We start from the raw sequence: 11,471 nt of genomic DNA, 5'->3' as shown, positions 1-11,471 counted from the left end.
TATATGCCTTGCAGACAGAAGTTCCAGTGCTAGCATAGAAATATCAAAGCAGATTTTATTAAAACTCTGCTGTGGGTAATACCAGGCTTTGTTTTCTAAACATGTCTTATTAGAGTGTTTTACTCAATGGACTAAAGAATGAAATTCCACCTCCATTATATCATGTCATGCCAGGGTGGGTGCAACACCAAAGAACAAGATGAGAGTTTCAAATGTGAGTGMCCAAGTTTAGCTACCAAAGAGCACAGTGAGTCCATCTGACTGGAAATAGCCTATTTTGTGGAGATTCTGCCTGCTCCTGCTCTTAATACCACTTTTCTGGCYATGGGACATGTCACCAGCATCAGGGGAGGAGGATACTGTTCTGATGGTTAGTTCAGTCCCAGTTCTTGCTTTCTTCCCTTCCCTTGATCTCAAGCAAACCAGCTGCAAGACCTTTGGGAAATTCCTTATCTTCCCCTTGCATCAGTTTACTTATCTGTAAAGCAGATAAACTAATAACACTGCACTTCTTGAGGGTTTGTTGAAGCTTATTATACAGCAGTGAGTGCTTTAAGAGGGAAGTTGTTACAAAAACGACAGTGTTAATATGACACGGAGGTAACATGAAGGAGCCCCATTCTGCTCCGTGCAAGTCAGTGGAGCTGTTATTTGCTTTAGCAGAAGCAGGGATTTGGCCTATGCTTAAATGACTTGCACTTGTTTTTCTTCTTGAATGCTAATATAGAGTTAAGAGATAGCATTACAAGGAAAGCTCATTCCTGCCTATGTGTAAATATTTAGCAGCTGAATAGGCATTATTTAGCAGGGCACAGTTTCTGCTTCTCCACAGTTTTCAAGGATGTCATTCTAAGCTGCTACAGATCAGAAGATACACTGACATTACCAGATCAAAATCCTTCCCATATAAGTGTACACATACAGAATTTATTTTACTGGGCAATTAAATGTGTAAGATAAATATCCCTGGGGGAGGAGGGTTGTTTGAGGTTTTATGGCATATCTTATTATGGGCTCAGTTTCGAAATCTTAATCCAAGCAAAACTCCCCGTGTGGAGACTTAATGCTGGAGTGTAACTTTGTRTTTTGTACTCAGGATATGTGCAGTTGCATCAGTGGATTTTAGGGCAAGGGGGGAGTGAACTCAGTGAAGCTTTGCCTAGAGAAAAGCAGCCCTTCCTAGAACATTTACAATTAACAATAATCCTTTGATCAAATAGAACATGTTGAAGGACCCTAGGCAGCATACCCTTTTCTGGATTGCATCTGACAATGTTATTGATAAAAAAATTGAAAATAAATGTAAAAAAAAAAAAACAACTTATTTGTAATTATTTTGGGGTGGCATGATCAGTAAAACTGCAACCTACTGCAGCTATGAGGCTGTTGGCAAAATAGTTGCCTGTGTTTCAAATGCAAAAGCTTTTTAAAGGACACATGAGCAGTCAGAATTGCCCAGAAAATACTCCAATTTTATATCCAAGCTGCAAACGCTATTTTTTTCTTAAAACTGGGTGGGTTTTGTCTGTTTAGAAAATGAAATATACAACAGAAAAAGAGGATACAGGTTGGAGTGAACAAATAATCAGATCTTGATGTGCATAAAGTGTATAGATTAATTTTTCTAAAGAAAAAAGTGCTTGGTAACTCTAGCATGATTTTGTTGTGCTTTGAAAGGGGAAAAAAATCCTCATCACATTTGTACTTGAGACCATGCAACTACTCCCTGAGGAATCAAGAAAAAAAAAATAATAATAAAAAAAAAAATCCCAGAGTTATACCCCACCAATGCTTATTCATAAGCATAATCTTTTTAAGATCTCGTTTTCTGGAGATGCCAATGAGAGTAGGTAGCCCTTAAGGGCCTTGAGAAAGGTAACTGATGAGGCAGAATGTACCTGTTACCTTTCCCTRGTGAGATCTACAGCATGGGAATTTGTACCATGTGGTTGCTCATGCAAACAGTGGCCAGTCGTCGGTAGCTGGATTGCATTGGCACCGCGGTGTGTGCTCAGTTTTAACTCCCGATTACTTGCCGGTTTTGCTTGTTTAGTTAGTTTAGTGTAGTTAGTTTAGCAAATAAATACTAAAGGAGTCGGTAAGGCCCACGTGCTCCTTGGAAAAAATCTTCGCTTTTTCTCCCCCCTCCAGAAAAAAGTTTTCATTTCGCTTCCAAAAATTGCACTCAGACAGCTTTCCCACACCGCCATTTGGCACTGAAAAAAGTTGCCATTTATATACATTTATATGCTGATTTCCAAACTGATCAGCCTCCTAACAACTCTCTGGGGACTCAAACACCCGGTCGGGGACAAAAAGGGTCTCGGAAGGGGGTGTGGGGTGTGAGGGGGAATGGCAGAGACGCGCGGAAAGCTACCACAGTGTCGTAACTCAGGGACACAGAATCCTCATCCTTTTGCTCCTGCTCCTCCGCAGAGGCTGCGCAGGGGCGCCGGCTCCGCGTCTCGCCTAAGCGGGAMGTCCCGCATCTCCCTTCAAAGAGTATCCCGGAGCAAAGTAGCGACGTGGGGCTCCGGAGGAGGAAGGACAGGGAAAGGGCGCTTAATTTGTGAGGTTCCGGGAGCAGCTGAAGCGACCTGTTGCACTCGGTGAGCTTCTCTCCTGAGGAAAACGGGCTTGAAAACAGCAAAACTCAGCCGAGAGACAGACGAGAGTGGACAAGGCAGCCGCAGGTGGATTTCTTCTTCTCTTTTCTCTCCTTTTCAACACCCCAAGTTGCTCACCGGAAAGGCTCCCCCCGGATCCACTGGCCGCAGGGTTGAGACTGCTCCKCACGGGGTCCCGTCTCACACACAGCAGGGCATAAAACTAAGACACAAAACCCCAAATCAGCCGAGGAAAATTCTCTCCGCTAATACCCGAGACACAGCACYTCCCCTTCTCCGGCATCGGCCTCCCAAAAGTAATTGAATCATGTTGGACCGCAAAGTGCGAGCGAGAAAGGGCGGGGAGTGTCTGTATTCTTCCCCCCCTACCAGCCTTTTTTTGTCTTTGTTTGTAGGGTTTGCGGTGTCTAGGGTGTTTTTATGCCCTGCCGGTTTTTGCCTCTTTCCCTCTGCTCCCCCGTCTGCTGTAAGGTGAGCCCGAGGAGACAGCCCGCGCCCMGAGTGTAGGCAACCCTCATCCCAGGGACAGAGGCCGTCCCGCTTCCCCCCAGCCCTGTAAAGCCGAGGTAGACCCACACCGACCTGAACCTCTCCATTCTCCCTCCGAAAATACTGACGACAGGATTTCAGCCTGGGCAGAGGACGGGGCGGGGGATTCTGCTGGCCGCAGCCACGCGTGCACCGTGGAGCATCCGTCCCGCACGGCGCTGAGCGGCGCCTCTGACAGCCCTGGGGCCGTCTGAGCTGCAAATGTCCCCACGGGCGCAGACCGGCCGCTGCCAAAAATTACTTTAGAGGAAAAAAAAAAAAAAAATGCTATTTATGTGTCAGCGAGCCGGCGGAAATCAGCCACGTTGAGCTTCCCCCCAACCGGGCGGCACTGAGGCAGGGAGAAGTGAAAAGCAACAGTGAGAAGAATAACCAAGCTTAAACTCCCCGCAGAGAATCAGGAGCCAGATTTATCTAAACGTTCTTGCGGCTCGCCCCGGGGACAGGCAGAACAGGCAGGAGGGAGTGGGAAAGATCTGTCCGGCATCTGGGGGCCGGGCTGATGGGGATACGCTGGGGTCAGATCAGTAACTCAGATTGGCTGGGGAACCTCGACTCCGGGGAGGCGAATGCCCCCCARAAGCATCTCTTCCCTACTTTCTCATTGGGAAGAGATCCGTGGCGGGGTTTAGTCATAAGGATGCTGCTGGTGGAGTGAAAGGGAAGCAGGTAGGGCTTTGCCCCGCCTGCTACCCGCGCGGTGACACACGGGGAGGGACCCGCGTGTCCATCGGAAATAACTCAGAGGGCACAGCGCTCCACCATGACTCCTCGGAGCCACCTGCCAAAATCTCTATGAAGCTGTGAACCAGACGGTATGACACAGAGGGGCGAGGAAATGAGAAAAAAAAAATAGCTGCCCGTATCTTTGCCCTAAAAGACAGTTTTGTATGCGAAGGTGCCTCAGCTTCACTTTGCACAGGGAAGAGGTATTCGGCATGGCAAGACAAAGCTGGCGTTTCAGAATGACAGTGGCTCAGGGTGCGGCGATTTTAGCCCCCTGCAAGGGCCGGGTGTGCCCTCAAGCCTGCGAGGGAAAGCCGTCCTGAAAGCCCGGGTCAGGGAAGTCGAATTCACCTGCGAAATGCGGTCACCAAGTGCCCCAGGGAGGGGAAAAGGAGCGCCCCACAACCCCGGGCTCWGCAACGCGCCCAGCCCTTGTCCTCCTCCCCTAGGCTAAAAAGAGGAGCACGGAAGAGCCTTATGCGAGCCAGGGCTGCCCATAGTCCCGAAAGCCCCGCAGGCGGGCTGTGTCCAGGCCGCCTCTCTGCCAAGTACCGCGGGGCAGAGCCCGTCTGTAGGAGATGAGTCCTGAGCCCGGAGATTTAACCCTGCGTGGGGAGCCCTGGAGTCAGGGAGAAGGGAAAGGTCCTACCGGGAGAAAGGTGGCACCCAAGATCACTGGGAACGTTTCACCGAAGGCCAGCTTGAAAACAAATTCCCCACCTCTCTCTGCAAAATAGTAACAAAAGCTAGCATTTTAAATTACCGTTATGGGGCTAAAATTGCCGTCCCCTAAAAAGGGCATGAAGCGGCASGGCGAACAACAAGCGGGGGAAGGAGAGATGGGAGGGTTCCGGAGCCACGAAATCTSCGGGTATCTTCCCCATCCCTTTCCCGTTTTGCACGGGGCTGTCTTTGCTCCGCGTCGTCCCCGAGCAAGAGCCTCCCCAGGACCGAGGGGGTGGGAAAGGGGCAGAGCTGCGTAATTAAATTCCGGTGCCCGGTTAATTGCTGTAATTTGACGCTAACTGTACACCGCGGGCCGGCGCTGGGAGCGGCGGTGCGAAGCGCTCCTCGCATGGCCCATTGACCGCGCCCCGCCCCGCCGACGCGCAGGAGCCGTCGGTCTCCTCCGAGGAGGTCCGGTCTTCGCCGACCCCGGCTCGCTGGGGCGGTGCATGAGAAGCGAACACCCGCAGGAGCGGACGATTCAGCTGCCCGCGGCTCCGGGATTCCCCCGGAGTCCAATGGCTACGGGTGSTGGCTTTCGCTTCCCTATTCCCACCTGCCGGGAGGCAGTGCTCGAACTCCCTTCTATAATGTGCTTGTACCCAAGCTCTTATGGTGGGCCAAGAGGGGTGTAATCCCCTTCTTTCTACTGAAGACTGGGGTCAGCTCAGAGCCCAACCCAACACAGCCTCATTGGTGCGTGACAATGCACCCCGACATCCAGGAAGCCTCAAACTCACCCATATCTGGAACATAATGCCCCATTCACTTGAGTCTGAAAAGCGAAGGGTTTGCTGTGCAACTGTGAAGTGGAAATTGTTTGCACTCTCCCCAAAATCCTGCAGCTGCAGTACTGCTTCTGCCCACGCTCCCAGTGCCCAGCCCCTRGAAACGAGGCACGGTCCGTGCTCCCTCACTTTTTCGGGGTGTGAAATTAGGGCTGCCCGACGCACTGGTGAGCTGCCAGGGCACTTTGGCACTTGAATCCCCGAGGGAAAAAAAAAATAAAACAAAAAAATGTGGGCGGGGCAAGGGGTACGAACTCGTAGAGGTTCAGGGTCCAAAGGCTGTCGCAGGCCAGCWTCCCCCGGGGGACCGCAGCATCCCTCACCCCACGCCGCTCTCTCGCAGCCCAGCGGGCCGGACCCCGGCCAGCCGGGGGCCACATCACCCCGGCGGCTGCCGCCCGCCCCCTCTTGGCCGGCGTACCAAGGTCTGGGACGACCGTCTGCGCTGGTGCGTGTCTGTGTTTCTCCCTGGACTCTCCTGGCCATTTGCAGCGTCGCCGTCACCCATTTGGGTCAGTCCTGCCAGTGCTTTCCCTTTTTGGGCTACTGACGTTGTTGTTGTTATTATTATTAACACTACAACCCCGTACTCCCTGGCAACCTGCCCCCGAGGTAATCTAGCGGGCTCCGGGGAAAAGAGAATATCAGGCGCTCACCCACCCCCACCCCGCCCGCGGCGGGCACCGGGGCGGACAGAGCTGTCCTCTGCTCGGGGTTGGGGGAGCACYGGGACGCGCACCCGATTGAGGGAGGATCGGGACACGATACCATGACGAAGCGGGCAGGGGTCCGCCCGCTGCAGGACGCTGGGGAGCCTCCCRGGGGGGCACTGTCGCCGGTCCCCCGGGAGCGACGGGGTCGGGAGAACGCGGTGGGAGCGCAGTGGAGGGGGGCAGCGCGCAGGCAGCGCGGAGGCAGCGCGCAGGCGCGGGCAGGGAGCACCCAGCTCTTTATGGCCAGGTGAGAGAGTCCCGGCGCAGGTAAGGGGAGGATTTACCCACAGGCGTCCCAGGCGAGTGGCTTGCCCTCGCAGTCCATGACGAGCAGGGACCTGGGGACTCGGAGCCCGCAGCCAGGATGTCTATCCTTGCCAAAATGGGGGACTGGCAGGTAAGGYGACCCTCTGTCCTGGGGGGGTTGATTGTTATTTTGGGACGGGAGGCAGGGCTGGAGCGCCAAAGGTGACGGGCCCGGAGGGAGCTGGGGCGAACCTGACGCTGGGATTGTGTGTTTTGTGGCTCTTGGTGCTGGGGGCTGCCCGCGGCCACTCGTGAGGCCCGACTGCAACAGGTAGAGAGCAGTGGGCCGGCGTCGAGAGGGGCGAGGGTTGCTCCGCCGCCACCGCCGCGGGTCTCCCGATCCGAGGGYGAGCTGCCCAACAGAGTGGGCCGGCCGAGGGCGGCGTGTGCCCGGCCGCCCTCCCTGTGCCCGGGACTGGCCGCGGCCGGCCCGCCGCGGAGCCCTGGGGCTGCCSGCGGAACGCGGCGGGTCCCCACGCGGGGCAGGACCCGCGCCCGCCGCCGTGACTCGCCGCGCATGGGGRACGCGCCGCGGGACCTGAAACCTCKSTACGAGCTCGCACTCCAGCCTGTCCCGTGGAAAAAAAGACGCTGCCGGGTCCCACACGGCAGCAGATGCGCCGGGGAGCCCGTGGAAAGGACGCCGGCGGGTATGGGATGACGGGAAAAGCAGAACCCACGGGCGAAAGARGCCAGGCGGGGAACACGCGGCCCACCGGGGCCTGTCCCGGCCCCACGGACCCGAAGGGACCCACACGCACTGCGGGCGAGACTACACGTGTGGAGTTACGGAGACTCCCAAACCGGCAGACACTTAAAAAACCCTGGAGCGCCCTGATGCCAATCCGCTGGGGCCGGCTGACCGCGGTCTGCTGGCTAATTAAAAGGGAAGATGTACCGTCCTGTCCTGTTCAAGAACACGGGATTTTCTTAGAAAGAAGGGCTTTGAAAAAATTTATTTCTTCCCCAAGACAGTCCAGGTCCAGATGGGAGCCTAGTTTATTTTTTTTTGCTCCCAGGTTTTCAAATCTCTCGACTCCACAGATTACCTTATTTTTAAAATTTTTTTATGGTAGCAGCAAATCGTCTAAAAAAAAAGTGGGGGAACAAAATAAGTAGACAAAAATATCTTTTAAGTTATTTGATTTATTTTTACATCTGCTAACATATTTATATCTTTCATGCGAAAAAGAGATAAAAAGAGGATTTTATTTTCTTTTCTTTCACTATTTTATTTTCTTTTCTCTCATTGAAATCAATTCTTGCGCAATCGTATTTACGGGTTATCTGCCTTGAAATCTATTCCCGACTTTTCCTTACACCCCGGCCTTCCTTGCTTCCTCTCCCCAGCGCTGCGGGACCCCCCTCGCCGCGCCTGGCCGGAGGGGCCGAGCCGCGCGGACCCGCCTCCCCCGGCCCCGTGTGGATCTCTCGGTGACAGCCGCCCCCTCCCCTCGCAACCCTGCACGCCACCGGCCCGGGCCTGCGGAAAGAAGGCAAAAGGGTCGGGCCTTTGGCCCACGGGAGTCCCAAGCAGCCGCAGGTGGGAGGTTGTCCCGGATGGGAGGCTTTTCCGACCGGTCCAGTTCAGACAGGACGGCGCTAAGGGGCCAAGGGCCCCTTCGTCAACCCCCTTCGCTTCTCTTTTTCTCATCTCCAATACACCCCCCCCCCCCCCCCCCCCGGGGCATTAACTAGGCTTAATCTGCCAGCTCCATTTGAACCTCAATGGGAGTAAAAACAACAATTTACTCTCCTGCCAGTGACAGACAAAAGCTCTGATGAAAAAGAGCATCGGGGGTGGGAGTATGGTGGAGGAGGGGGAAAGGAGAAAGAAAAAAAAAATTCGTTTGGGGGACATGGGTGTTTGTGTGTGAAGGAAAAGCCGCGGGAGCCCGGAGGCTTTGCCTCCCTTCCCGGCGTGGCGACACGTGGCCCGGTCCCCCGAGGGCCCACTGCGGCTCCCCATCGGAGGCAAGGGCCATTTGTTCCTAGAGGCAGTAAATTTTCCTCCGACTTCGAGGCCGGGGCGGGGGGGAGGGTGGTCCCGGGAGGGTCTTCCAGGCCGACAAGGCAGGTTTTGCCTTCGGCAAAAGGAAGTTTCGGTGAGCAGCAGGGCCGCCAGGTGCACGGGCAGCCACGGGGATGCCCGGCTCCCRGGGATGCCTGGGGACACGGCTAGCGTGGGGAGCTGCTCCAGGCCCGACACACCAGCCCCACGGAGAGGGGAATGCCTAGCCCTTAGGAATAGCGAGGAATCACCCGGGAGGGAAGAAGAAAAACGGGGAAAACGAARCCTTTCGGTGGACGGATCAAGGCTGGGCACTAGGGGAAATAAAAGACGGGAAGGGTGGAGATGCAGCCCCCCAGGAGGGCGGCCTGAGTGCTTTCCTAGCGGCACATTGTTAAGCAAACGAAGCGCTCCACCTAAGAAAGTACAAAGTTTTATTATGGTCATTGTTTTGTGCTTTTGCTCAAGTGCTTGCAGAAGACTTTTTGGCTCCTGCTACATTCAATTTACCGCTCGACCACTTTTGTTTGGGAGGTTATGTTGGATTTATTTGGTTTTTTTTTTTTTTTTTTTTTTTTTTTTTTTTTTTTTTTTTTTTTTTTTTTTTTTTTTTGAAGACCAATAGCCAACAGAGCCGAGAAGAAAACAAAAAATAGTTTTGCGAGGAAAGAAGCTTTTCAAATATCCACAAAAAAAGGACTAAATCTAAAGAGGGCAACAGAAGCCTCCACAGACAATAACCTTGTTCGAGCGGCACTCGAGTCTCGTTTCTCCTTGCTTTGCTTTCTTTAACCCCAGTGGAAAAAAAGAGGGAAAAAAAGTGGGTGGGGGAGAGATGAATCCCATGGAGTGTCTTCATGGCTAGCCCCAAACTCTCTGCAGATCGGACGGTAGCCTCTTCGATTTCGCTGGCCACTTTCGACCCCACTGACAGGCAGAGGCACGGGGCGGGGGGAGCAGAGGCCCGCAGGCAGACAGGCAGGGCTCGCTGCCCCCTCCCCCCGCGCCGGGTCTCGGCAGGTCGAAGAAAGCTTTTTTTTGTCATTAATTTTTTTTTTTCTTGCTCGTGGGTCCCTTCTACCTGTGTCCATCGCTGCAGGTTGTTGTGCTTGCGAGCAATTGGGCTGTTGTTGATATGCTAATGAGGCGATTAGACTGTGGGTAAAGAGCTGGAAAAGGGAAAAGTTTCCACCATTAGAGGGAGATCTCCGAGCGCGGACGGGAGCGCTGCCGAGCCTCCGCCAGCCGTGCTCCCCACGCCGCCCGGCACCGCCACCGTAGGGAGAGGCAAGACAGGGAGAACCAAATCCTCTCTCACGCCAATCCATGAAAATGCTTTGGAAACTGACGGATAATATCAAGTATGAGGAATGTGAGGTAAGCGCTTTCTCCGGGCCCGGGCAGAGCCCCGGCCCCGCAGCTGCAAGCGGGAGCCTTCAGCATCCCTCCGTCTCTCAATTTCGTTTAGGAAAACTTCTGCTCCGTCGCCAGGCTTCCTTGCGTTCCTGCAGCCAGAGAAGGGCTGGGGACCTTCCCTTGTGGAAACACGGCTTTGTCGGAAGTGTATGAGGAAAGGCAAACAGGATCCAGAAGCAGCCTGGTCTATAGGTAGATCCTCCGCAGATAAGGCTCTTGTAGGATGCTACACTCATCCAGATGGATGGATGGATGGATGGATAGGCGGCTGGCTGAATGAATGGACAGATGAATGAATGAATGAATGAATGAATGAATGAATGAAAGGGCAAAGAGACAAAGGGAAGATAATTATTCTTGCACTCTAGGTACCCGAGGCATCCCAATAAATTGGCTCAGGACCGACGTTTAAATTCAGTCTTTTCAATATATCTGCGGGTTGATTGTATTGAGCTGCACAAATTTACAGGGGTCAGCTGCCCAACGGAAATCATGGGTTTGGGAACAGTGTTCCTCCAGCTGCCTAATTTTCAGGGCCACACTCCCACGGGTTTGAAACAGCAATTCCACCGCTTGAAAAAAGAAAAAAAAATTTAATCCACTTCTTTTGGTTTTGGAGCCGTTCAGTGCAGATTGCGTGCGTGCATCTCTCCATGTGTCTGTGCGTGCATCCTTATTTTTAGAAAGAGGAGAGTGTCTTTAAATCTGACAAAAAGGASAAGAAGAGGAAAAAGAAGAGCGATGTCCAGGACCACATGTGTAGTCTCAAACCAACGAATACTATTGTCACTCGTTTCGAAAAAGTTGCCTGTGCAGTGCGTTCAAACCGCGCAATAAAAGACTCTGCTTTGCAAGTGAGCGCTGTTATTTGGTCGTGACCCACACAGGAAGATCCCCTCAGCCTTGGCGGAGCCTTGCCGACATGCATCTCTGGGTCGAAGGGGGCACTCTCCTGTCCGACCCTGACGCGGTTTTGGGCGATGCTGTAGTTTAGGAAAGGGATAAAGGACTCGGAAAGCTCAGCGCCGGCTAAGTGATTTGGTGACTAGTCCCGGATCGAGGAGTTTGGGATGAAGCGATCTCCCGATGMGGGAGCCGAGCTTTTAGAACCCCTCGTTGGCGGGTGCTTGATTTCTATGAATGAGATGTCAGGGGTGTTGGGGTTTGTGGGTTGTTTAGGGTTTTTTAAATTATTGCTTTTGGTTAGGTGGTTTGTTTTAGTTTTTTTTCTTGTTTGTTTTGGGTGGTTTTTTAAATATTTTTTCAAGCCGGAAAAAAAAGACATATTCCTCAGCTGCATTTCGGATGGAAAGCGTGTCTCCTTCCCCCTCCCTCCCCTCAGGACCGATCTTCCAGTTTGCACACGTGCGAGCGTGTGGATTTCATCGCAAATGGCTTTTGTTGCCTTGCGTTAATGGGACTTCGCACCGAGGTGTTACCAAACACGGAGGGAGCAGCAGCCGCTTCGCGTACCCGCCGCATTTTGTGCGTACGTGTGGGGTTGGCTCTCCATGTTTACCTCGAGAACCGGTTGCGAGTACACTTTTAGAGAGGATGGAAAAGAGGGTATTTCTTCCCTGCCGGGATAGAACCTGACTTAAAAAAAAAA

The 11,471-nt window shown here is 53.2% G+C and overlaps 1 protein-coding gene and 1 long non-coding RNA gene across 2 annotated transcripts in view; both read left to right on the top strand.

Moving 5' to 3' along the window:
• Positions 1–9,084: 9,084 nt before the first annotated feature.
• The window catches only part of TFAP2A (transcription factor AP-2 alpha), an 18,019-nt gene continuing 15,632 nt past the window's right edge, over positions 9,085–11,471 (top strand). Inside the window, exon 1 of the mRNA XM_057370435.1 lies at positions 9,085–9,909. Within this exon, the coding sequence (XP_057226418.1) occupies positions 9,773–9,909 (137 nt within the window). The 5' untranslated portion in view covers positions 9,085–9,772. The remainder of the gene's footprint in view (positions 9,910–11,471) is intronic.
• Positions 9,988–10,677, top strand: LOC130576065 (uncharacterized). The gene is made up of 2 exons (XR_008965632.1): positions 9,988–10,054; positions 10,546–10,677. It is a non-coding gene; the product is annotated as an uncharacterized LOC130576065 (long non-coding RNA).

Source organism: Malurus melanocephalus, unplaced genomic scaffold (assembly GCF_030028575.1).
Source record: "Malurus melanocephalus ecotype Western Australia unplaced genomic scaffold, MMel_1.1 scaffold_126, whole genome shotgun sequence".
Taxonomy (NCBI): Eukaryota; Metazoa; Chordata; class Aves; order Passeriformes; family Maluridae; genus Malurus; species Malurus melanocephalus.
Note: the sequence above shows the minus strand (reverse complement) of the source record. Positions and strands in the feature narration are given on the sequence as shown.